General features: G+C 37.7%; 3 protein-coding genes across 9 annotated transcripts in view; 2 read left to right on the top strand and 1 right to left on the bottom strand.

The window, feature by feature from the left end:
- Window positions 1–51: 51 nt before the first annotated feature.
- LOC135163848 (stromal interaction molecule homolog) lies at window positions 52–7,256 on the top strand. Its single transcript, XM_064123712.1, has 10 exons — window positions 52–1,009; window positions 1,084–1,223; window positions 1,369–1,601; window positions 1,700–1,815; window positions 1,917–2,086; window positions 2,340–2,483; window positions 2,562–2,729; window positions 2,916–3,180; window positions 3,288–3,362; window positions 4,979–7,256. Exons 1-10 carry the CDS (start codon window positions 778–780, stop codon window positions 5,404–5,406), a joined length of 1,971 nt encoding a protein of 656 aa, XP_063979782.1. The 5' UTR covers window positions 52–777; the 3' UTR covers window positions 5,407–7,256.
- Window positions 7,257–7,664: 408 nt separating this feature from the next.
- LOC135163832 (lutropin-choriogonadotropic hormone receptor) lies at window positions 7,665–26,341 on the bottom strand. 6 transcript variants are annotated; one of them, XM_064123672.1, is made up of 13 exons: window positions 25,065–26,339; window positions 13,329–13,400; window positions 13,183–13,254; window positions 13,043–13,111; window positions 12,827–12,970; window positions 12,604–12,744; window positions 12,458–12,523; window positions 11,955–12,098; window positions 11,501–11,865; window positions 11,085–11,264; window positions 10,812–11,006; window positions 9,899–10,731; window positions 7,665–9,799 (listed from the first exon to the last, which is right to left on the bottom strand). In XM_064123672.1, the coding sequence occupies exons 1-13, from the start codon at window positions 25,298–25,300 to the stop codon at window positions 9,347–9,349; spliced, it is 2,970 nt and encodes a 989-aa protein (XP_063979742.1). In that variant the 5' UTR covers window positions 25,301–26,339; the 3' UTR covers window positions 7,665–9,346. The 6 variants fall into 6 exon arrangements, with proteins under 6 accessions (XP_063979742.1, XP_063979743.1, XP_063979744.1 ...); XM_064123673.1 differs by adding an exon at window positions 13,710–13,849 and having other exon boundaries at window positions 7,665–10,731; window positions 25,065–25,188; XM_064123674.1 differs by adding an exon at window positions 13,722–13,849 and having other exon boundaries at window positions 7,665–10,731; window positions 25,065–25,188.
- Fid (fire dancer) overlaps window positions 12,658–26,563 on the top strand; it is a 42,177-nt gene continuing 28,271 nt past the window's right edge. The window contains exon 1 of one of the 2 annotated variants that reach the window (XM_064123656.1): window positions 12,658–12,799. The gene's annotated coding sequence lies outside the window, so the exon portion shown is untranslated. The remainder of the gene's footprint in view (window positions 12,800–26,563) is intronic. The other variant, XM_064123657.1, reaches the window with a different exon arrangement.

Raw genomic sequence — 26,563 nt, 5'->3', positions numbered from 1 at the left:
GAAAAGCTAATTAGTGGTAACAATAATTGTCGATTAATGGTGATTGGACAAACAAATGAATGGAAAAATTGAAAAGCGGAAGACACTAGCGCTCGTGAGAAAATCGAAAATGGTGATGCTATTCAAGAAGCCAAGTACGAAGTGTGCCACCTCGGCTGGTCCAACATAATCCATGATAATTTTTTTTATGCTTTTTTCCCCCTTGACTTCATCCTCTGCATTTGCTCTCGTGGTGGTAGTGTTGGTGGCCTTGATAGAAACATCTGATTCCCCTCATTCGTCGTGCCCAAAGCCAAGTGTACTTAATTAAAAAGAGGATTGATAATTGAAATAATTGGGTGGAATAATTTTTAGCCAGTCGTAAAATAATAAAGATCATAAAAGGTGAATAATCAAAAGATATTTCACTCAATTTCTATCACCAAAAGTCAAGTCAATTGAATCAAAACAAGGGGTCTTGATGGGGCAATCAGGAAAATCATACGACGAGGAAGAAGAGCTCACACGGTTTTACATCTCCTGAGTAAATTCATAGAATTGATTAAACATTAATCCAAAGTGTTTCCCGGAACAAATAAACCATTAATATACACTGAGATATTGTCCTTGAGGTGTGAAAATTGTCGAGTGCAGTGGCCAACTAACTGAATCGTGATAATTGTCACAACACTTGTCTTCCCCAAAAGTTGACGTATAATCCTCAATATTTTGAGGATTATATTCTTCCTCATTACAATATAAATAAAAAATCAATTTGAGTTAAGGTTAACTTGAGAAATGCGATCAGTGGCGAATGTCGAATTAATCGTGATTTATGGTCTCCGACTGTTGTGCCTCTGCTTTACTGAGGTTATTGCCAGTGGTGGTGCACTAGATGCAAGCACTGGGTATCAGGCTCGTTCGAGTGATGGCTCAAAGGGTTCAACAAAATTCTCAGCAACACTCACTGATGGAATCGCACAGGCTGTTGCACATGACAGTGCCCAGTCTAATAAGCAACAGATATTGGGTATTTATCTCTCTTATCTTGATTATAGTTGACAACAGTTGGTGCATCATTATCTTTGTTAATGATTTTTCCAGGCGTTGAAACATGCAATGATGATTTGGCATGCATAACCATGGCATCACACGATCGCCTTGGTCTTGAGGCGATTAAATCCCTGCACAGTCAATTGGACGATGATGCTGATGGCGACGTCGATCTGTCAGAGTCCGATGATGTAAAGTATTTTACTTGAACTATCATTGTTTGCATTCGATTAATTCAGTGATCGAGTGCTTTACCGAGATGAGTGTTGTCAGGAATCATGGATGATCAGTTTTTGATGTGAGAATTATTTACATCTTTATTTTCATGGCCTCTAGTTTCTGAGAGAAGAGCTGCAGTACGAGGCAGGCTACGAAAGACGACAACGTGCCTTCCATCACAATGATGACATGCATATTAGTGTTAGGGAACTATGGGAGGCCTGGCTGAGGTCTGAAGTACACAATTGGACTATTGAACAGACTTCTGAATGGCTTACCTCTAACGTTGAACTTCCACAATACGTTCCTAATTTTATACAACATCGTGTCACTGGTGCTACTCTTCCTAGGTGAGCTGTTCATTAAGTTTTAATCATTCTCACCTGAATATATTATTCACCCATGACTATGAATTGTTACCATTTTTTTTCTCTTTCTTCTCCTTCAGACTGGCTGTGAATAATATGCACTATCTCAGTAATGTTCTTGGGATTAAAGATCCAATTCATAAACAAAAGATTGCCTTAAAAGCTATGGATGTAGTTTTATTTGGACCACCAAAGGGTAATTATATATTTTATTACTGAAATAAGTTTGATACGGCGGTCAAGAAATTTTGACAATTTTATTAGCAGTATTAACGATCAGTTCTAATGATTTTCCAGACACAGGGCACAGCATTAAGGATTTGATACTCATAACTTTATTGTTTGGAGCGTTGATCGGCTGCTGGTACGCCTATCAGCAGAAGAAAAGCTCTCAGAAACACCTCAAGAGAATGATGAAGGACATGGAAGGCCTACACAAGGCTGAACTCGCCCTGGAGGATCTGCAGGTGTGCTTTATTTATTCTTCTAATTTATAGGATAAAGACAGTTGGTAGTTCTTGTGGGTGTATTGTTCTTAGACTACACTCTTATCTTATTTATATTTGCTAAATTAAGCGAGCATAAGACTTGTGCCATTACTTTGTTATTTATCCAGACTACGAGGTAATGAAATAGAAAATCTATATTTAATTGGATGAAAAATTTTTCATTAATCATTGCCTTATCCTTTTGTTTATTTATATATTATTTTAATTATAGAAAGAGCTTGAACGGGCGAGATTGGAGCAGGCAAGTGCAGCAACCGAGAAACAGAAACTCGAGGCCAAATTACAGGGTGAGAGTATGGGAATGCATACGTCATATTCTGATTTGGAAGTCTCTCAATTAAAACAAGAGATCGAAGTAAGATTGTTTCTTACATTTTTATCTACAGTCTAGAAATGCAGTTCCTCTTAATTTATCAATTGTCTATTGATGCAGATGTTAAAATTGGAGCTCCAACGTGCCGAGGGAGAGCTTGAGGATCGTTGTTGGTCACCACCAGTTGGCCTACAGCACTGGCTACAGCTGACCCACGAAATTGAAAATAAAGGATACATAAAGAAGAAAATAGCAGCTGAAAAGCAACTGCAACAAGCTCGTGAAGCGGTAATGAATATTTTACTTTCTCATATTTATTTCTATTCTCATTTTATTTCGGGAGATCCATAAACACTGGGCATTTATGATTTTCCGGGGTGAATGTGTAGAACTTTTGAACCTAAAAATAATGCTAATGGAGTCATAGCCAACGGTAAGGGGACCCTTTCATTGGGGAATGTGTTTCATTTTCAGTGCGAAAAATTACGAAAGAAGAGGTCGAGCCTTGTGGGGGCATTTGTTTCCACTCATGGAAAGTCAATTGATGAAGTTGACAAGAGCATTGTGGAGGCTCGGACAGCTTTGAACGAAGTCACAGCAGAGCTACAGGAGAGAGTTCATCGCTGGAAGCAGATTGAATTACTCTGTGGATTCAATATTATTAATAACAATGGATTAAACTATTTGGAGACCATTTTATATCGAGGGGCACCCAACGGACGAAGTTTAGGACTCAGAGGTAAATATCGATTCGAAGACATTATCTGGAGCGAGTATTAGAATAACATGAATCCTCGTTAATTTCTTTCTTGTTTAAAATTGATTTCAATTTTTAATTTTCCGCAGGACGAATGAGTAGTCAAGATGACTTGGACGACGAGGCGAGCTCCCTATACGCAGCATCAACCTCCGGTGCAGCAGGTAAGCAGGAATTGGACATCCATGAGCACTCCGATTGACTGACTCTGGTCATTTTTTGTTCCCTCGAATTTTGTAAATACCAGTATCCAGATTTGTTTTATCCTCTCCACTGTCAATTCTTTTTACAATGTGAATTTGTGAAAAATGAATCATTGGGGTATTGATAGCTTTGACATGCACACAGTCCTGTAGACGGGACTTGTACAATCAATGTTACTTGTTTAATTCACTGAGTTTATTTTTGGTTTACACATTTTTTTAATTCAACTACAGCACTATCTTATCCACTGACATTAACATAACCACAAAATCTTATGTAAAGGATCACTTGTGATGTAATTAGGTATTATTTTTTTCGGTTTCAGTAGTTCGTAGAGGCTCTTGTTGATAATTTTGAAATTTATTTTGCCAAAGACTACTAATTCGTTTATTAGTTCGTACTAATGTGTGTTTTAGTCTTGGTCATGGTGCTGTAGTGAAAAATTGGCTATTTTATATTTTAGTATCATAAAATGTTGGAGAAGAAGAGAATTAGCTGAAAAAATTTTATCTCACAATCGAAAAATTTTTTTTTCTAAAGAAAAAATAATGGAATATGTAGAAAAACAATACAAGGTTATTATCTTTTGCAATTAAGAATTGTGTGAGAAATGTTAGTTACAATGATATCAATGACAATTGTAATTTTTTATTACATTTGCACGGGCATATTCTTTCAATTAGCTTACACACCTTCGCAGATACTTAACTTTCAAGTGTATCTGAAATAACAATGAATCTCACATATGCTAACCACAAATTTCTCTTGAAACCTCGTTCTTACGAGAAGCTCATGACAACGATTACTTAAAAATACATTTGATAAGTCTTCCAGTGCCAAGGAAGTATCCGACAATTATGTATCTATAATTACACTTTACTTTTTTCTTTTTTTTTTAATTCCACTCAATTGATACTTGAATTTTTATTTAAGTAATTATTGTGCATTCATCAGGGACATTATTATTGTAATAAGTAGAGGATAGTAGCACTGATGCTGAGAATGACATCATAGGATCAGCAAAAAAAATGTTATTCAAAATAATTTACGCGAAAGAAACAGTGCCTTGAATCTGCAATAACTATTATTTTCATGTCAATAAGCGAGACACCAAACTAGAAATATTACAACTATACTCAACCATTTTCCAACTATTTTACACTGTATAAATACAATATTATTTATAAAGGCCACCCGTAACAAACTATAGATATCAGCAGTTTCACAGCCATAAATATGGCAAATCCACTGTATTAACGACAATGTGAAACAACGCAGAAGAATTCAAAATAAAGCAGAATGTATTCAAGAATTGACCGATCAATCAATTCTCAAAATATTCCAAGTACAAATTGAGATTAATTAAGTCTATAGTTGCTTCAGTTGCATGAATAATATGAATCTAGCCCTGCACGTGACTCGAACAAATTTTTAAAAACTGAATATGCGCATATTTATGACGTCATTGAAGAAACCATAAATAAATGTATTTTACCATTAATGAGTTGTAAATGTTTTTTTTTTAATTTATTGGCAAAAAAAATCCTGCAATATCCAGAGAACAATTATGTTCCAGGAATGCTGGAGAGTTTGACATGGAAAGAGTCATCAGCCCCTCCGGACTCGTCAAGCAGTGAAACTGGCAAGGACACACCACCGGAGGTGCAATTCACCGTTGGTGATGATGATGTTGTCCCTCCAATTCCTCCAAGACCAGTAACGAAAGAGAAAACAGGAATGACAAGATCATTGAGCCAAGAAGCGACGAGTATGACATACGAGGAGGCCAAACTTACTCTGGGGTTATCAAAAACATCCTTATCAGATAATTCTCTTGATTTATCGGAGAGAAAGACGAGAAAAACGGTCAGAGAATTACCAACAGTCGATGATGAGACACTGTCAACAGACTCAAATTCAACAGCTGACAATGATGAGCTCAAGAGACGTCGTAGAAAGTTACATTTTCCTGGCTTCAAGAAGAATAAGGGGAAACTCACGTGATGGTTCGTTAAGAGGGCTTCATTTGCACTTAATCGAGCACAGAGCAACAGAGTGCCTTGACAAAAGCTCAAATGGACCCTAAGTATTAATTGTATTAAATGAATAATTGTGATAAAAACTTTTTGACGGTTTTTTGTCAGATTTTTCAAATTGTTCAAGTTTCTTCTCTCTCTCTCTCTCTCTCTCTCTGTATTGTAATCACTCTGCTTGAGCTTTTCTCGATGCCTCACACTCTGGTTCGAACAAAGTATCTTAAACTCATTGAAATTCTATATTCGATTGAGGACAATATCATTGCGGGTTTTTAGTGATATTTTAAGGTTTTTATAGCGGAAAATTACTTTCCTTTTTTAAGCGATGGTTATTGATGATGGGTTAGGAGAATTATTGGCTGAGGGGAGGATTTATTTGTGGGGAAAAATGATTTTTATGGAGCATGAGCATTTTTCGGGGTTTTATCGAAGGGTTAAGATTTTTTTTTATTGATACTCTGTTTTTTTCCACTCAAATGAATCTCTCCTTGAGCGATGAATTAACGTTCTTCCAGCCTCTATGAGGATTACTTATTATCAGATACTTTCAGACACTAAATTCTGTTCATGACATAATTAATATTTATTCTAAGGGATGATATCGAAAGTACTTGGAATTGCTCATGAATTATCAGAATAATAAACGGGGTCAATATTTGATTATCAGCGAGTATTTAACGCCGCAGGGCCTTTAATTAAATAATCAAAATGAGGATGAATAATCTCACGAGAATCATGTATGCATAGTTGAAAGTAGCAGATGATGGAGCCAATCCCAAGTGGGGAGTATAAGTTCACGTGACGGAATTAAATAATCGCGAACGTTAAATCACGATATTTTTCATACAAAAGTTTCTACAAATGATAAAAAAAATGTTATACTAAATAATCAATTTACCACGGGCTAATATAAGTGGAAAAAGATAAATATTGTTGGCATGTATGTTGTTAGCACGGGTAGAGCTTATTATTTATGCACGCTAATGGTTAATCGAACGTTAAACGAAATTTCTCGAAAAGGCAAATACACTTATAGGAGAAAATTTAATAGTAAAACAAACAGAATTAATTAGCGAATTCAATTTCAGTTTTATTGAAAAATTCAGCAGCTTTTCTAGACATTCTTTCAAGTAGGAGTGATCAAATGTCTTTAATCGTTAGTGATTAATCAACCCGATGGGCTCAAAGTGTACTTCCTTTCACGTAATCAATCTAAGAGAAAAGAGAAGTAAATTATATAGTTTAATTGCGCACAATGAGGGCACTTTAGTTTATTATTCCAGGTAGTGATGATTTTATCTCCTTATTTTGTTGCCCACTTATTTTATTCGCTCCAATTTATCTTAAGTCCAATGAAAAATAAATCAAGTGGTCGTTGAAACCTATGGATTCACCATGGAATTGTGTCAACAGTACTTTAAATGACCAGGAAAGTTTTAATTAAACTCAGGTTTACGTGTTCTGTCATTGTGCGTAGAATTTTAAATGGTCGAAACAAATGATTAATCATTTTAATAGCGACGTAGGTGACTAGTGATGTAGAAGGGAGCGTTGTAATGTCCAACGGAAGGTCGGAGAGTTAAGCTCGTGCAATTTCACCCTCAGGGGATGGGATGTGAAATTTTAAGGCAAAATATTTATTCATTTATTTCAATAAAAATTATAGAGACGTACGGGAATGTATAGAAATAAATTGGTGTAATAATTTGTTCAAATGAATTGCAAAATAGTTTGTGTAAATTTCGGGAATGGCGACTTCTTTTATGTAATGCAAGGAGTATGTTTTTTCCAAGAGAAATAAATTAATTTTGAGATGAATATTGAATTGTCATTTTCACGAGTTCGTTCGAACTTTGTTCATTGGTTAACTGCACCTTTGCTATTCCAGTGGAATTTAGTGTGACTGAATGCAATCATCATACAACTTTCACGACGAAAAACCTCCTTTGAAAAAGTACATTTAATATTGTGATTTTTTTTTCAAAGAAAATCCCTTAAAAGTCACACGATTAAATGACACAGGTTCAATGGAAAATTCCACCTGAATTCGCCGAACATACTCTGATGCAGATTTCTCCTTCATCTCAGGGGAAAACAATGTTAATTGAAAATGATGATGGCTGGATGGCTTTTATTTCTATTTACAAATAGTAGCAGCTTTAACCATCAAATTTATCATATAATAGACTAGTTTATCATTACTCATTAATATTTAAAAATTCAGAGAGCGTAAATAATCAGTTCTTATTGTCAATAATATACAATATATATTCGTACAATATAATTAGAATCCACTGATCATAATAATTTTCAAATTATCTAGTACTCAGGTTCATGTTCAACTGTTTATGTTACAATTTGCGCGTTATACCGTTTCGAGTCGGAAATTGATGAAAACAATGGCGAGGGAATATCAGTTTTCAGCGACAAGTGGGGGAGCAAGTGAGCTATTGCTTGTTGTGGTCACGTGAGTGACTCAGAGTGGCTTTGTTTTGTAGAGTCTGTAGTCAGTAAGGGACTCGGCAGTGAAGTGCAAACAGTGCAGTTATCGGGGGAATTGTAGTGTTCGGAATGATAAACCGTTATTGGGGATCAAATTATCGTGTGGGTGATGTGAAAATTGAATTATCATGTAAGTCATGTGGTTAAAAAAAGTGTCAGTGAGGATGGATCGAGTGATTTCTTGGTCAAAATTGGAATATGAGGAACTGCTCAACGACGTTCCCGCCATTTGTAAAATATGCGTTACTTTTTTCGATGTGCGAATAACTGATATTCCTCTCCAAGCTCAGACATAATCTTCATCTCCACCAAATGCCAGGTACGATTTATTCTAATCCATAAATAACGCATTTACAAGCTTTATTCTTTGAGTATTAATTGTTTCCATAACATCCACATGTAAAAAAGTAAACATTGGATATAAATAGCATAAAAATTGCACCTTTATGTATGAAAAAATTCTCTCCTTAAAAGTGAGCTTTGATCCTGCAATTTGTATGTTTTTCTTCCATTTCTGTCCACCAACAAAATCCAAGTGCAATTGTTAACAGTATATCTCATCTAGCTAATTGATTAGAATTTTTTTTGAGGTTCAATGGTAGATTCATTAATAGATAAAATTGTAAATATATTTTTTGGTTAAAATCCTCAATGTCAATGTTTTTTCTGGATCATCATTGCCTCTAGCTTTGTCTGATTTTTCAATTTCACAATTAATTCGAACAGAAGGCAGTCAATTTTATCATTGGCAGTGTAAAGATTTTCCATCTTTCATTTATTCACGACTGAAAATTAAAATAAATATTTTCCTTCTATCATCTTATTTCGTTGTAAAAATTTCACATTTAGAATGAGTATTCATCAGCTAAAATATCCACCTCATCAGTAGGTTTACCGTAGTCATCAAATTCTCACAATATTTAACATGAATAATATGTGGTTCATTGGGAATTAATGAGCGGTATAATATATCACACTGACTTTCCTCCATCAAATAATTTATAACTTCATATTGGCTCTGGGTTAGTATCAGGTCACGTTTTCCCCGATAAATTCAAGCTCTGGTAACTCACAAATTACTTATCGAAAAAGTAAAAACGAAAAAAAAATCCACACTGAACTAAAAGTCGGTATAAATATTAATGACTCCACAAAATAAATACTTTGGAATGTTTGATAACCAACTCCTCCACTGCTCTGTTAATATTAAAAAAATCTCTTCAGTCTTATGATTGAAAAAATACTCGGAATCTCCACTATATTTTAACCCTCTCTGGTCGAGGTCATCGTCCCAGTTACCTCATTTCTCTAGTAAAATTCTTCCTCTGGCACTCCAGTACCTCAATAAAATCTCGCATTGACTACCTATCTCCCGGACATAATTTTATAATTTTCTTCCCCCGTCTTCATTCTTTATCAGCATTACTCTCCTCCTCTTGTTGTTCACTCATCTCAGCAGCGGAAGGAATAGTAGCCAAAAGTCTAACAGCAAGTCGGCTAGGACTCCCCGGTGGTTCAGGCTCTTGAATAGCAAACTGTCTGATCAATCTGGGCTTTGATCTTGGTGTAGTCCGGGTATTAAACTCCAACGAAGCACTGGACCTGGACATTCTCCAGGTACTAGTGCTGGCAGTAGTACCTGAGCCTGACGAATCATTTCTGGAAGAGCTTAAATTAGAATCTTGCGATGTCTTCCTGGTGATGAGCCAGGAGGATGCTCTTCTCTTGGGATCGAGTATTCTCAGTGGTATTCCACAATGATGTGCCTGCCTCCAAGAGTCCGATCTTGATGACGAATAATTTTCACTCGAGGACATGGACGAGGCTCGTTTATTCTGCTTCTGCTGAACCTCTGCAATCTGATAAGCATACCGATCACTTGTGATACTTGTTTCTCGCTGCCTCCTCCAAGTCCACAATGAGGCACCATTCCACCATCTATCCTGCCAGTCATTTACCTCTAATAGTCGAGTATTGCATGCGCAGTGGGGTTGATTCTCCCTGGATGACCTGTCAACGAGGCTGTTTGTGTTGGCTGGTGTTGGACGATTGCTAAAATTCGAGGAATGCCTGCATCTCCCTATTCCCCGCGTTACTCTCGACTCTTCGAGGGCTTTGCAAATTAAAACGCAGTCTTTTTTGAACTGTTTCGTGAGTATCGCATAGAGAAATGGATTGCAACACGAATTCAAAGGTAGAACAAAAACAGCGAATACTTTGGCCTGCTCTAGAGTAACAAGTTGAAGACCAAATGTCGCTGTTAGGGAAAAAAATGCTATTGGTGACCAGCATAAAAAATCAGTGAAGACTAGAAGTGCCATGCGTTTGGCGATTCTCGAATCGTTGGAATTCCATGCCTGCGAGCCCCGAATGGCACAGTACATTTTGAGATAACAGCCCATGAGAATGAGAAAAGCAATGCCATTTATGAGCATGAGAAAAACAACGTAGGCTAATGAGGCAAGGCCATTTGTCTCAAAGGGCAAGCATATCGCGAATTTTCGGTAATCGGAAATACCGAAGAGGGGGAGAGTTGCCATTGAAAAGGCGAAAACCCAGCCCACTATCATTATGTAGGTGGCGTGTTTCAGAGAGAGACGCTTATTCAAATGCATTGCGTGAGTTATTGCGTAGTTTCGCTCGAGGGTTATCACTGCTAGGGTGTAAACACTCAATTCCGAACTCAGGACACCTAAGAATCCCGCAATCTGACAGCCCACTGACATTTGCCATGGTATCGCGTATTTACGAAATTCACCGAGGGTTGAGGCATCAACTACTGCGAGGAAACCTGGGGCAGATCAAGTTATTTCATTAGTTATTTCATCACTCCTTATTTTAAAATATTGAATTATCAAATGAATCTCTTACCCAAATAAATTCCCATGAAGAAATCGGCAGCGGCGAGATTACAAACCAGAAATCTAGGGACATCGAGTTTACTCCTCGAAAATACAATCACAAAAACAACAGTACCATTTCCCAGCATTGCCATCAGAAATACCACCCATACCCCACATCTCAGCGTCCACCAATCAAACAGGTCCTGGCATGGCAAGAATGCGCCTGGAGATAAAATGAATTTATTGTCGGTGTGATAAACGATATGAGAAAGTTAGATGGAGTAGGAGAGGGTCAACAGACCAGGCTGGGGGAGACATTGCACGTGAACTGGCAGGGTGGGTCCTGAAGGTGCGCTCACCCTTCCCTCTTCATCGTCAAAGTAATCTTCTACGTAAGCTGCTATGTTACCGCTGTACGCAAAATCTCCATCATAATTGTCCCAGAGTTTTTTCACATCTGAACCAAATTTTGATGTATTATCTGGGAAGAAAAAGAATGCGACAAGTCATTAATTTCATGACCGAATTTTTTTTGCTTTTTTTTTTCAAATTGAGACAATTTGGCCAGTTTGAGAATATTTAGGCAAAACCATAAGGAATATTAAATATTTTTTATTCAACTAATGCAGTTGAATAAATCAATTCAATTTAAATTTCAAACGGTGAAAAACGGATATCTTCTGCTCCTATTTATTATTATGGACGAGGAGCACCTACGTAATTGAGGCCACACGTCTGTGACATTAGAATTCCAGAGACCCAACTCAAGATCATTGTCATCGGGAAATACAACAGACTCTTCAACCGACGATTTCGTCACCTCCTCATCAAGCTCGTCCACCAGAAAGGAACAGCAGTGATAGGCATAAGACAACACCATAGTTTGTACCCTTGGAAAGTGTTCAGGATTGGGAAATTCTCTGAGTGCTGGATTATTGAAAGTCTTGAGGTGAAGAACACTGATGAGACCCTTTGTTGGGAGTGCTGGAAAGACATTATTACCCAAGTTCAAGTCTTCGAGTTGTTTGATGGGATGAAACACGTCTGGATGAATGAACTCGATCAAATTGCCCTCGAGGTCTCTGCAGAGGATTGAATCGTTTAATCCTGAGGTTAATTTCTGAATGAGAAAGGAGGAAGGGCTGTAGTCTGATGGGAATGTTCAACTTACAGAAGTTGGAGACGGCCTAGACCATTGAATGCGTCCTGGGGGAGGGTCTTGATCTTGTTGTAGGGTAGAAGGAGATCGTGGAGGTAGTGGAGGGTGGAGAAGGGCTGGTGGGAGAGGGAGGTAATCATGTTGCTGGCTAAATCCCTTGGGGAATGATAAAAATAGAATAGGGGTTATTGTTGGGCTTTGATAATGGAGATTATTAGTAAATCGGTGAAACGGGTTAAGGCCATAAGTTATTTAGGGATCTTTCCGCGGAAAAATTCCAAAAAAATGATTTCGTCAATTGACGTTTTTACATAGCAAGCTCTTGGAGAAAAAAATCCATTTCCAATGGTTGAACTTTTTTTTTTTTTGCTGAATGAAACGGCATAAATTTCCACTTTCCGAGTGCCTTATCTCGTTTCAACTTCTTCTAGTGAATTGCTTTTAATGCTGATGATGCTAAGGAAATTGAATTCTCCCCAGTAACTCTGGGTTTTAATTGATCCATTAATACTCACAAAACTCTCAAGTCTATGCACTCAGTTAAATGTGGAATATTCGTCAGATAATTTGACTTCAAGTCCCTAAAATCATGCAATTAAATTTTTATTTAAATGGATTATCAGATCAACTTTATTTTCAATAGAATATTTATTGTGCTTACAGACTCTTCAGCCTCGGGCATTGTTTGCATATATCATGGGGCACTGTTTGGAGAGACGCACGATCGAGTCTCAACACTTCGAGTGCATCCGATCCATTGAGATTGGGAAAGTCAACGAGACCTCGTACGTTCGAGATTATTCTACAAACATTGATTTTAGAGTTGTGCCCTTTGATGTGATGTATTTACGAGCTCGGTAAGTACAGACTAGAGTATTACTTACAGTTTACGCAGTCGTGAATGATTTTTGAACGTATCCTCGTGAATCTCCTTGATGGGATTGCTACGCAAGTCGAGAGACACGAGACCTTTGTTACTCCTGAATGCGTTGGCTCCAATCGTCCGAATTTTGTTGTTCGATATCGATCTAAAAGTTAAGAATTTATCGTATGATTATTTGGTTTCGGTCGAAGTGGCAAGTGGGGTTGGTTTCACTTACAAATCTTCAAGTTTTTCGATGTATGTTGTTGCCTCGGGAATTTCTGTGAGATAATTGTCGTCCAGCTCCCTAAGGCAATCCGTAAATTATTATTTCAAAATCTCGGCCTAGGCGCATAAATAAATAATCAACCAACTTACAAAACTCGTAGATTCGATAAATTTCTAAATGCGCTACTCTCAATGCTGTACATGTGGTTTCTTCGAAAAAAACTGAAATTTTTAAGAACCTTCATGAAGCAAAACACGATTTAGTGTCTCAATTTCAACGAAAAAAATCAACTCACATAATTTCAATATTTGGTACATATTGAAAAGCCTTAGACGGAATGTGGGTAATGTTGTTGTTGCTAAGATCTCTGAAACACAAAATTTTTGAATTTATATGTTAAAAAAAAGTTAATTTCATCTTACGAAAAATCTCAGTGTTCCGTGTAGCCGAATTACCGAATTTATCAAAGGATCGGAATGCACTCAGGTGCGTTTAGTCGCTTTATCTAACACACAACAAGATGTAACTCAAAGTGCGTAATAAGCCGACTATTACGTTCTCGCCTTGAGGCTGCTAACCCGTTAAATATTTATGAATTCCCGCGGGGCGTCGACGACGCCGGGAATAATTAATTGCGGTTTAGATACAAATCGTCGGATTTACACTAAAGTACAACCTTGACTCATACATCATGGAATCACCCTGTGGTCTCATCACACCGCTTGCCACACCGGAGTTAATCCATTAGGGATGGTAATTTTATGGATCCAGCTGTCGGAAGCTCCGCGATTTCTTCCTCCGTTGATTTCTAAATTTCTTAAGACGGAAATGAAGAAAAAAAAAATAGAATTGACGAGCACTGGTGGGGATCTTTAAATATCTATTAAGAGGACAATTGGGAAATTACTGATAGGGAATTTCCGTGCTATCAACAACAAAAAGTTTTCATATATTTAGTGAGTATTATAAGTGACAAAAGTAGTCTATGTTTTACGAGTCGAAAGTCAGAGATATCCCGTAATAGAAGTGCTTCTGGGTGAAAGGATTTTTATGCTGGGGATGGAGAAGGTTGAGGATGATGATGCTACGGGGTTCACAGGAGTCAGGGGATTTACCGACCCTTACGGCTTTATAACGTTTAGTATGGGTTGGCTGAGGTGACTGACAGCATATCGCGAGGGTGAAAGATGGCAAAGAAATATCCCACGGAAAGTTATTGCCCCTCCCCCCCGGACTAGACTTTTCAAGTTTTTTTCTTAGAGATTAATTGAATTAATCCATTTACTATTTTCTGGTGTTTTTGTTCTCGTCTCTGTGAAAACTCTATGTCCATTGACGTCCACTTCTGTGGACGAGAGAGGAAAATAAAAGCACGTGCAGACAAGTCTTGCCTCGGATTTCTGTGTATCGCATGTCGCAATGACAGCGAAATAAAAATAAAATAAATGAAAAAAAAAAAAAACAATTTCTTCTCTGCGCGCGTGTCATGAATGATAATGCCCCGAGGTTAACGAGCTGTTGCACGTGAAATTCACTTGCCGACAGCTCCATTAGAATATGATCGTAAGAATTTTATTGTGAAGAAAAAAGAATGTTATAATCAATCGATTTGATTTGATTTTTATTCAGCTTCATTGGGCGAATCATCATCCTTTACAAAATAATGTAGATTTGAAAATTTTCAACCTTTCACCACTCCTCGAAATACGTTCGGAACCATTTTTCTCCGGTTTTACTGTACAATATTTTTTAAAAAATCAATTCACTCCCCAGCATTCCACAAGCATCACGATAAAGCCCGTTGACAGATGTTGAAATGAAAGGAATCCGTGGAAAAAACAGCAAAATCCCCGGGGAATAAAAAGCCAAAGTGGATTGAGAAGTGAAAAGAAACATTTGAGATTTTTTTTTTCGTTTAGGAGTGACGCGCGGCTCTGGCGGTTGTTGTCCCTTAGAAACGTGCAACAGAGATATATCGACGCGGCTTGCCAGCCCTAATAGACTCAGACTGACATTTTTATCCGATCCAGAGTCACGGAGTCTTTAGAGCTAATAAAAACAGAATTAAAAGTTGGCGAACATTTACTCGGCTGTGCGAAGTTGTGGGATAAGTTGTGGATTTTGTTGGGAAGAGAGTTTCTTATAAATAGATATTTTTGTGCTGGAGACCGAGCGCGTGTGACATCCAGTCGAATAAACTTACCACAAAGTTTTTCATTGAAAGTTAATTCAGTATGGTAAAGTTGCAAAGCTGGATAAGTCGATTTTGCATGGGGATCACTTTTTTCCAAAGTATGTTTAAGGCTATTGCTCTTGAGATAAACAGATTTTTGCTGAGAGTGCATCCAACTTCGAGCTTAAGAAATAGAGGGCCGCATTAAATATTCAAATGAGCGTATCAGTCTTTTAAAAATAATAACGACTGATGAAGATAATAAATGTCATTGAAAATTCATTTAATTCCCGTAAATTGTCGAGAAACTCTGCTCAAAGTATTCAATTACTGTCAAGTGTACAATAAAACTAGGGATGACACAAGTATCTCAAGCAGCTGCAGCAGGCAAAAAGGGGAAATGAGAGCACTAAAACGTTGAGATAGGGAAAAAAGGCAAGTGCCGAGAGACTGATGGGATCCCGCCGCAGTGTCACAACTAATCGATATTCTCAACGGAGGAGGGCTCTCCCACTTGATTCATAACCCTTATCGCGTCGTTTGTTCATTGGAAACAAGACGAGGAGGAAGAATAAAACTTTAAGACGGATTAAAGAAACTTATTCATCAAAATGTTGAATGAGAAAGATGTATTAAGCTCAGGCAATAACATCGTATTTTTACATTTATTCATTCTGATCTCTTTTTCGTTCTATCCTCCGGATTTTCAATTTCTTAGCCTCTGTGGACTTTCAAACTTTGGCTATTTATGAATGGGAATTTACGCTTGTGGAGAGAAATTTGGTTTATACGTTTTTTTTTCTTCCTCAGAAATTTTCCGTTTGTTTTACTTTCCCATTGACAAATATGTTTAGAAACTTTTTGGACAGCATTGGAAAGAATGCATAAATTTCATGATGAGAGAGTAAATATTAGTCTCAATTCATTTGTTTGAAAAGATTGAGAGAAATGAGTAGGAAAATTTATGGATGAATTGGAAAAACTTTTAGGTAGTTTTGCATTCATATCGAGAGTGAGAGATTCCTGCAGAGTCACATCAGACAGTAGAATTTTTCTCGACAATTGATCTATCCACTAATTCTCGAAGGAACTCACAGAGAATTATCGTATATTTTTGTCTCCATGTAGCCCGGATGGGGTGCAGTCGGATAAAGAGCGAGACGATCCACAGTAACGCAGATATGGGAAGAAAAATATGAAGAGGCATAAAGGTTGATGAAATGGGCCACCTATAAAACCGTAACGGTAGCAGGAAGGAAACATAAATAAAAAAAAAAATATATATATATATATATATCTTTAAACGATGAAGTGAATTGAACTCAGTATGTGCAAAAACCGTTTCTTCAGCTAGTAAATTTTTTCCAGCGTCATTATAATTTTATATTTAATGCTTCCTTACTCGCATGATAAAAAACCAGTAAAAATCAACTACTAAACGAAAAAAAGACCAGGTTGTTTTTGAGTCTTTGAGATTTTGCTTTTTTCCGCTCTACTGGATTCCACTCAAAAATCGTTTACTCTAGTTTTTCATTGTTTTCTTCAACTGTTTAATTTTACATTGACGCAGGAAAAATGGGGTTGTTCGTCAGCGTACATTCAGAATGAAAAGTCATAGGATAAATTCAAATAGCCTGGATTTTTAGTGATTAATCATAAAGTTTCGGCACTTGTCCTTGTGTGCACATTGGCGTACTAATTGAATTACAAATTCTCCCATTGACGGATCCGTTCTGTCCTCCTTAGAGCCCCTCCGCATTTCGGCCTTTCGAATTACCCACCAAGACACTCGAAAATCACAAGGTCTGGTCGTCACTTATTCTCATCACGTAATCTCTCCCCATTGTCTTATTTCTTTTACGTTTAATTCGTTCTACTCCGGATTATTTACAAATTAAGCATTAATGGCAAATTATCTTCACAACAAAACCATATACATTACTTGTGTTTTGCTTGCTCCAAAAGATTCTCGATCTCTCGGCTTTCTCGATCAGCAAATGCTGCTATTCACTTTATAACTTGCGAGGAAAACCCAAGTCTTACGATTTATTCCACTGAAACTCGAGTGTAAACTACACACAGTACACCTCCGCGACATTTTTACCACTCACTTGAAACGAATGGTGCTTGCGGGTGGAGTGCAGTTGCTATGGTCATGGGAATAATAAAGAATAACAATTCCGGCTCAGAGAACAATATTTCTCTCAAATTAAGAAATCAACTTTTTTTTATTTACAAGTCACTTTTTAAATTATCAACTTTTTAAAAAAATAAATGGCTTCGTCCCACCTCCCGAGCAATATCAAAATTTGGCAAAGTGCTGCATTAATCATTGTTTTGGTAGCAGCCCCGGGAATTGAATTACTCGGGGAGAGTGTTAATCATGTGAAAATAAAGAAAACTTATTAGTTAGCCCAGTAAAATGCATTTTTGTGGCGTTTTTATGGCCACTTCCGGGATTATTTCGTTGAAATATCACATACAACTGACCAAATTCGTCAGCAAACTTTCAAAGAAAGATTCAGACTCACTGCTGTGCATGTGAAAAATATTATTTGCAAGTTTCAGCGTTCAATTTCGCCAAAAGTTAGAGTGAATAGGAGTTCTCGGGACTACGTCAATATCCATCTTGTTCATTCTATCACACAATCCAAATGTTTTTTTTTTCCCCAGAGTGACACGACTTGAATTCCCCACAATTGGACATTCCAGGGGGTGGCCCTTGGGGTTACTCCTGTCTCGTGACTCTGATATTCCGTGTCTACTTCACTCTTATTACGCCACTTTTTTTTTTTTACTTATATAAGAATGCTATACTGGGTGAAACGTACGCGCTTCTGTGCCGGAAGACACACTCGGGGCAAATCACGTTTCCACTGGCATTCCCGAGTGCAAAATGTAGTTGAGAAAATGTCGACCTGATATTTCTACAGCCATTCTCCATGTCGGAACAAATAAATTTCACTTTTGGTATTTTTCTTATTCGAGAAAGGGGGAATTTTATTTCGCGTGCTTTTCGACGATCGCCTTTTTCCTTATATTTATTCGCGTAGTCACGAGAATTTTATTGATCTTCCAAATATTTTCATATTGTTTGGCGCTATCGAGGTGAATCTGCACAGATATTAGAGTATGAATTTTCAGTTGAAAATGGGATTTTGAATTTTTATATTCCGGCATTTATATTGGAAGGGGGGGAATGTGAACAGCTTGCATGTTGTAGTTTTTGACCTACATGAGATTTCAATTGAAATATTAATAGTGAAAGAATGGCTGTAATAGTTGAAGCGCTTCAGAAACAGTAGTTATTTCCCGCTTTGGACGGCCGCCGCCGTCGCATGCTATCTGCTTTTATTTTATCTTTAAGACCTTCCACTCAACTTCATCGCTTAAATACTTAAATATTAATCATATCGTCACGGAAGTTTATAGGGTTCCGTTATTCTGTCTAAAGAAGAGAATGATAAATAATTCAGGCAACAGGATCAATTAGGGTCTGACAAGTTTCTGTAGTAATCACTTAATTTCACCGCGAGAAATTGAATTCTACCATAAAAAGTGCGTAATAATTATTTCCTTGGTATTTCACCGTCAAAAAATTATGTCAATCACTGCGGGTTGTAAGATCCAGTCGAATAGCCGGACAATCGTAAAAAATTGAAGTGAAAAAAGCCGTCAAACGTTGACGTGTAACCAGTGATAAACTTCCGATTTATGCGGCATCGTGACAAAAAAATTTACTTTTTATCCCGTATCATGTGTTCTTTCTTTACGAGTGGTGATACGGCTCAGCTATAAATCCCGATTCTACGTAATCATTTGCAGATACTGCAATCCTAGAGCCAAAGGGGCGTAATAGCTGAACTAGCAGACAACACTTGCGCCCCTTTGGTTGGGCGATAGCGATATGCCGTTTACTTCGCCCTTAACATTTTATGTATCCGGGGATTTTTCAATCTTGTCAAGTTCTCTCCTTTTACTCGAAACCTCGCAAAAAACCTCTCTTCCTTTTATTCAAGTTTATCAATTTTTATACTTTTCTCTTGTTTTTAAAAATATCATTGTGCAATCCGTTTGAATTTTCATTTTATTAATTAGTCATGAGCCAAATCATGAGTTTGTTATAACGTCATCTCCATAAATTTTGGTTTTCTCTTCGTCTAGTGCATTATTTCATCCCGACTGATTCTCATGAGTTACGTAATATGCAAAATATTGTAGAGTAAGTAGTGGTGCGGAAAGAGAAACGGATAAAACATGATTGAAAAATATATCATTCCAATAATCCATTTTCACAATGGTCAAAACTCCAGAGTATTTTTCGCTATCATTTTTCATCATCTTTTCAGCCAATAGAGACCCCAATGAAATAAATTCAACTCCCTCGATACCGTACTCAATACCTCTACACAATTTCGATTTATTAAACCGACAGAGTGGATCTCGTCACGTGTCTAGCGTAAAAGAAAATAAAACGAGTCAGTCCGTTTCGCAAATTATTCATTGGAGCTATTGATGACTATTTGCCCAAGGCCAAATGGCCTTATTTCCCTGGTGTAGGTTTTCATATCGATATACTGCTATCCATTCCCCTCCCTCCCACGATCGGGGATCGAGTGATGTATAGTGTAGACAGACAAGTTTCTTTCCGGCTTGCGGTCCGATGGATTTTCATCACGGAAAAATGATCCACCCCCAGCCTGTCGTTGTCCTCCCAACCAAGTTATTTTCAAGTTGGTTATCGCCTGGGGGTGAAAGACCCGGGCAATTTTATCTTCCTTTCTTTTTATCAGCGACCAATCGTCTGGAATAATTCATAGAAATGTGAATACTATTATTTCTCGTGTGGGAGGAGAATTTAATTTTCTTCGCATTTGGGATGGGTTAGGAAGAGGCGAGACGAAGTAGGATCGGGCAATAGATCGAATTTTAGGTCGAAGACAGAAGCGAGAGAATCAGACACTACTCGAGGGGACAATCTAATAGTGAAAATATGCTCGGTGAAGAACTGCTTGGGGGAATCTGCCAGACAATATCCGATCAATTTTTATGCTGACAATATTTTTTTGCGGAAGACAGTACACTCCCTTCTGGCATCCTGGCTAATTTCCCTCAAGTATATGGACACAGTTTTTTGGCAAAGATAATGTTTCACACAGTAATAAATACTCGGGAAAATCAAATTGGCAGATTCACTTGACAGTTAATGGAATGATGTGGCAAAGTTGTATGCCCTTATGGATTTATTTGAATAAAAATATGCTTTATATCTCAATGACTCGATGAATACTGAATTTCGCGATAATTGAATTCAGTAATGAACATCCAGCAGGGAAATTACACGGCACAAAATTCGAGATAAAATCCGGATATATTTCCACCGCTTAAAACGAAAGCATTATGATCCGGATGAGCATACCATCAACACAGGAGTTAATTTCAAATCACTTCTGAATATATTTTCACTGTTCAGCCGAAATGCTCTTTCCCCGCCATCCCCTCGAGTCTTTCTCTCTCTCTCTTTGCTCTGTAACCCCTTCCGGCGAATAAACATCACCCAACGGAAGCTTATTTTCATTGAAATTTCATCGGTTGCAGGAGTAGAGGCACAAGTTACAAAAGCGAATTCCGTAATTTAACATTAATAAGAACCGAGTCGAGGAAAGTAGGTTGAAATTTATTGTCACTGGGGATAATCTCCCTGAGGATATAATTACTTGATGGAAAAGAAGAATAAAAAGAGGAAGAAAATAAATCTGACGAAACAGGAGAGGGGGAAGTGGCAGGATTGGAGAATTTATCGTCTGTCGTTGGACTTCGGGGAGTTACAAATTAGAAACGAAAGACCTCCCCAGCGCAAACTCGCCTCGCTACAGTTGCATTTTCGTTGATGTGACTTTATGCTTTTATACATCCGTGACGGCTAACATGTTACCGGAGACGTGAATAAATATTTATTCACAAGTGAGAATACCTCTAAATGATTTGTCATTTAAGGGTGGATGGCAATTTATTCCAATATGGAGATGGAAATAAGCTTAATTATTTGTAATAATTCCATTCAAGAAATTATTTAATTTTTCACTTTGAAGATCCATACATAGGAAAATTAGTAGAGAATCATTGAAGAATCAGGTAATTGTGGGAAAATTGAAAAATCTATATGAAGAGTCATTACACAAGAGGTGAATAGAGATGGACTAGCTGGAGATTCAGTGTGTGATGTTATGGCAATAAAATTCAAGGATACAATGAGTGCGCAGTAGTTTTCAATCTCAAGTCCTAGTTTTGACAGTGGTAGCTATCGATTGAGTGATCTACTGCCTCTACAATCCGACATATCCCATACTAATGGTATCTCTTACCCATATTTAGGTATTCAAGTGAATAAAAAGTGCATGAGATTGGCCAATTACAGCATTGGGCTTTTGCAACGCCTTGTCAAAATGATTTTTACGGCCTGTCGATAACATCTCGTTGGAATTTGAAGGAAATATAGTTCCGTGCGAATGAAGAAAGTGGGGATTAGTTAATTTCGCAATTGAGAGTGGACTTTGAATGTAAACGCGAAGGAACAATTAATAGGACAATGTCGAGGCCAGAGTGGGCTTTCGAATTCATTATTTCTTTTCATCCTGTGATAAAGATCGTGTAGCCGTCAAATGGAGTGGAATAGGAATGGCCCGTTGAATAACTAGCGAGTGACGAGGGTTTTTTGGAGCGCTCGATTTTTTTTGCAAATCATGCGCGTCAATAGCCGGAAGGTGACTTCAAGGGGGAGACGACGAGTAAATAATATGCCGTGTGTCGCGTTTTTGCAACGTTAGATTTTATTGCGTGAGAGGGACATATTGGAAAATCCTCTTAACACATTTTATCGAGAGGGACGGAAATTTTTGGCATCGAGCCATTTTCCGTACGACATTTTTGATAGAATATGCAGCGGGATTCCCTTGGCAATTATATGAGTGAGAAAAAAAAAACTGCAATTCTCGTATATGTGTTGATTTAAATAGATTGAACTAGTTTTCGAATCGTCAATTAACAAAAAATGGCTGTGAAAATTAGAATAAAAAAATTGGAAGATTATCGTATAATGCAGTCAAGGGAGAAATGTAGTAAAAATTTATAATTGTATGACCTCCGAGGGCAGATTGAGAGAGACAAGAAATGAATAAAAAAAATGTCAAGACCCAGACGAAGGGTGAACTCATCTCAGAGTTTTTACGACTTGCCATGGTTAGACGTCATCGGGGAAAACTTAATACACCAGTCTTCTCCAATCCCTTTCACTTTTTGTGTCTCCCTTCTTGCCGTGACATTCTCAAGAAGTACTGTGAAGGAAATCTCTGTACAATGCCAGTAGAATTCCCTGGGCAAACATCGAGTCACTAAACTCGAGGATGACTCCAAGCGATAGTAACCCACCAACTGGCGAATACTTTTACTTTCGTCCGCGTCCTCTTGTAATCTTTATACCCTCAATCCAACCCCCCAGATATATTTTTTTCCCTTCTCTTTCGGTTCTACTTTAGTCATGTCAACAGCTCGATTCTTCACATTCGCTGGGGCATTCGTTACGTCTAGGAATTTATGAACGTTTCAATAAAACTAGTGGAGTTTACGATCCCTGGCGCTGCACATTACATCCTCGTGTTTTTCAATTTTTTGAAATTTTCCGAGAGTCGTAAAACTTGAAACTTTTTTCTTATCATTCCTCATTTCTTTTCCTGCAATCTTATGCTAGTTTTAACCATCTTATCTTACTTGAGAGCTTTTTAAGATTTCATCCATTATTATATGTATAGTTCACATTGAAAATTGAATGAGGTTGAGGATTTTTTCCTCAAATATTAAATCAATTTCAATGAATAATTCTAAACTTTTCTCTTATCAATGTCGGCTCTCTCCATCTTTACTTTTCAAATGCATACTGAGTTCACGTTTTTATTGCATTTTAGTTGCACTCGAAGGATCAATTGACCATTGAAAGACAATCTGTGTTATTCTTACATGTCCTTAAACGGTTCTGGCGCTTACTGAGCACAACTGAATAATTCATCAAATACCCTATATTTACGATGAAGAATGGGAAAAATGAGAAGGAGCAGGGTTTTTCCAGCTTTTCAACGATGTCGATATCGATTGAAAATTTACTGGACAATCCAATGGAATGCAATTCTCCCCCTCTATCTCGATTATTCTTCAGAATATATCCGGGGAAGCGATGTAATCCCGAGACGATGGGTCCGATTTGCGTAAATTCGATAATAATTTCATATAATTTGGCAAAATCTTTTATGGATGCCTTGGGCAATAATCGTAATGACTTGGCCATTGAATTCTCATGAAATAACTTAACCGTAATATCGAAGAACATAAGCCACCACCCGACTTATAAAATAACCGTCAATGTGTGAGGATCATTTGAGTGGGCAACAAAACGAGTCGCGTGTACGTGGGCACTTTGACGATGAACTTTAATGAGACCACACGAGTCTCTCCCGTAATTGAATCCCCGCGTTTATTACTGAAATATCGCGGTTCAATTGACCCTAATGCCGATCATTCACCACTTTTTCATCTGGACTGTGTGATTTGTGTGAAAAAGCTGGAAAGCATTCCGCAAGTTTTCAAATAAATTCCCTACGAGTTTGCGGTTTATCATTTTTCATCTTTTCCTTTCTACTTCATAAGGGAACTGTTGGTTTGTATGATGAGGTTGAATAAAAATTTATTTTCTTGTTAACCTATAACATAGAAGATCGTACCAAAGCTTCGATCCTCACATTCAAGCCCTATTTCATTCCGATTGCTTAAAAAAGCTCCCTAAAAGCATTTTTACGGGATTTTTATAGTGCTTTCTTTTATTTCCGCGACTGAATTTTGTGTTTCCACTTGAATGTCTGTAAAAATACACTCGAAGGATTTTCATTTTGTTGCTCCACTATTTCTATATGGTTGTTTAAATAATAATTTTGATAAATCATGCGGCTGAGTGAAAGTGAAGTGTCCTCTCTGTCATCACGAATTAAGTTAATTCGACAATTACAGTGGAGGCACAGTGGTACATGGGATATTCCCCAATAATTTTACGAACTTATTCCGAGAGCTTCCCCCTCGTACACGCGAGTAAGAAGATAATTTTACACGTCGGAATTTATGCTGCGTTCAAGATTGATCATGTTCACTGTCGCGTTATGCGGAAATGAGTTGAGAATCACACATGTGAGAGCATTATTATTTACTTGATTTTGTGTTGTGGACTAATTGCCCGATTTTCGTTCAACTCGAATAACGTAAATATGGGAATTTATGGGATAAATATGGAGTAATTGCTTTCAGCATGATTTCATACCGAAGCTGTTGAATGCGAGGAAAAATTCACTGATGAGAAATGTTCCCGCTCGTTAAACCCCCGCCAACAAATGCGGTCACTTTTTTCGTATCTCTTTTCTTTCACTTGTTTTTTTTTTTTGTTATTTGGGGAATTACGGTAATAAATTTGCATTAATGTTTCGCGAACGACAGATTTATCGCGGATCATTGAATTATTATTGAATTTGAAACAAAGTTTCTCATGGGTAATTTTTCAAGGCGGAATTAATTTTTTTTTCATTAATCAATGTATTTTGACAGATTTGTTTACTTTTTATTATAAATTCTTTTAAATTCGGCTGGTTTATTTTTTGTTTTAATTAGTGTCATTGATGAAAAAAATTGGATAATTGAATTTATCCAATTTTGTAAGAATAAAAAATGTAAAAAAAATCGTGTAAATGACCATAGACATCATCTAAGACTTGTAGGGTAATTATAAAGTGTCTATTTGAAAGGAAAAATTCAACATGAACTCACATTTTCGTTATATCATTGGCCGTAGCGGTGGAAATTGTTCGAATGGCCTGTTGGACGCCGATTAATCCCGCACCCCGGCACAGAAATTCCCTTCCGTCGGTGCTGACATTGCACGCCTCCAGCAGGCCCCACTCACTGTAGTCCCTCACTCTAGTTCCACCAATGATCACAAAAAATCCAACAAAAATACCAAAAACAATGACAACAGTCTCACCACCCCGCAACCTCCTACACATGCTTTACCAATCCACCACTTGATTCTTCTCTCCCTCGCGTCTCATATATCAAACAGCTGCAATAACTTGGAAATCACATTGCTGTTTAACTACAATCCTCACTGACTTCCACAGGGTTGAATTGACATTGAAATAACACCGGTGTCTGATACCCTGTTAGTTTACTCCCTTCAGGCTCCTTGGGTGAGGGATAAATATGTTTATTTGGCCAGTGTAAGCCACGGGGTTGGGGCGTAGACAGGCAGATTACTCGGCCGATTGACGGTGCCTCAGCTGTACCCTCATCCCCGTGATTCTTCATTCCAACTCCTTCACTCCCACCACAATCATCATCCGGCAATCTCCCTTTTATGGCTACTCTCTCTCTCTCTCTCTCTGCCGCAACAATTTTTTTCCTATTTCCCGCACGAGTTTTTGACAATTTCCATTTTAATGGGATACGTCAATCCATCAACATCCAAATAAGAATTACCATCAAATCTTAAAATCAATATCCATTTAAATTTTCCTTGATTTGATTTTCCAAATAATTTCCGGAGAGGAAAAAAAATTCTGTATAGGAAGCGAATTTTTTTCAGTTCACTGAAACTTTAACAGTTCTTTTGAAGTTAACGGAAAATTATGTCGGATGACGATGAATCCTCCACTTTACTTTGGACTTTCTCCACAATTTTCAATAACTTTTCTAGTAAAAAAATTATGTCAACTGAATCGCTGCAGGAGGATTAGATGGTAAATTAAACAATAAATAAATATTTCCTCTGGTGAGTTAACGTGAGAACACTCCAGGTGATACTCGATGCTGTTGCACATTCGCCGGTGGTATCCGATGTACTGAAGTGTCTGTTACTTACCCACCTCTTTCACTCGCAACTCCCTCCCCTCCCCCCTTGTCTTTTTTCCCTCTCTGGTCAGACGTTAACTCAGCGAAATCCATTGAACATCTCTCTCCCCTTCACCCTCTTGATATTTTTTTATACACTTTATTGTTGGTGTATGTGATGTACGGCATGCGAGTGGGAGCGACAATCATCCGGCCTCTGGGTGGTTTGCGGCTCTGCCGGTGACTGTTCGCTTCGAATACTCCAGCGAAACATGCTCTGGGGGGAGAGAATTGAGGGAGCAAGAGAGAGAGAGAGAAAGGGAGAAAGAGAGGCGGTGGGTTTTTGAAGGAGGAGGTGGTGAACGAGCACCGGCGTGCTGTGCCACTATCGCACTGCTCTTGCTCCGTGTGTTGTGACGTCATCGATCGTAGACTCCTCA

The sequence above is a fragment of the Diachasmimorpha longicaudata genome, chromosome 6, assembly GCF_034640455.1.
Source record: "Diachasmimorpha longicaudata isolate KC_UGA_2023 chromosome 6, iyDiaLong2, whole genome shotgun sequence".
NCBI lineage: Eukaryota > Metazoa > Arthropoda > Insecta > Hymenoptera > Braconidae > Diachasmimorpha > Diachasmimorpha longicaudata.
Note: the sequence above shows the minus strand (reverse complement) of the source record. Positions and strands in the feature narration are given on the sequence as shown.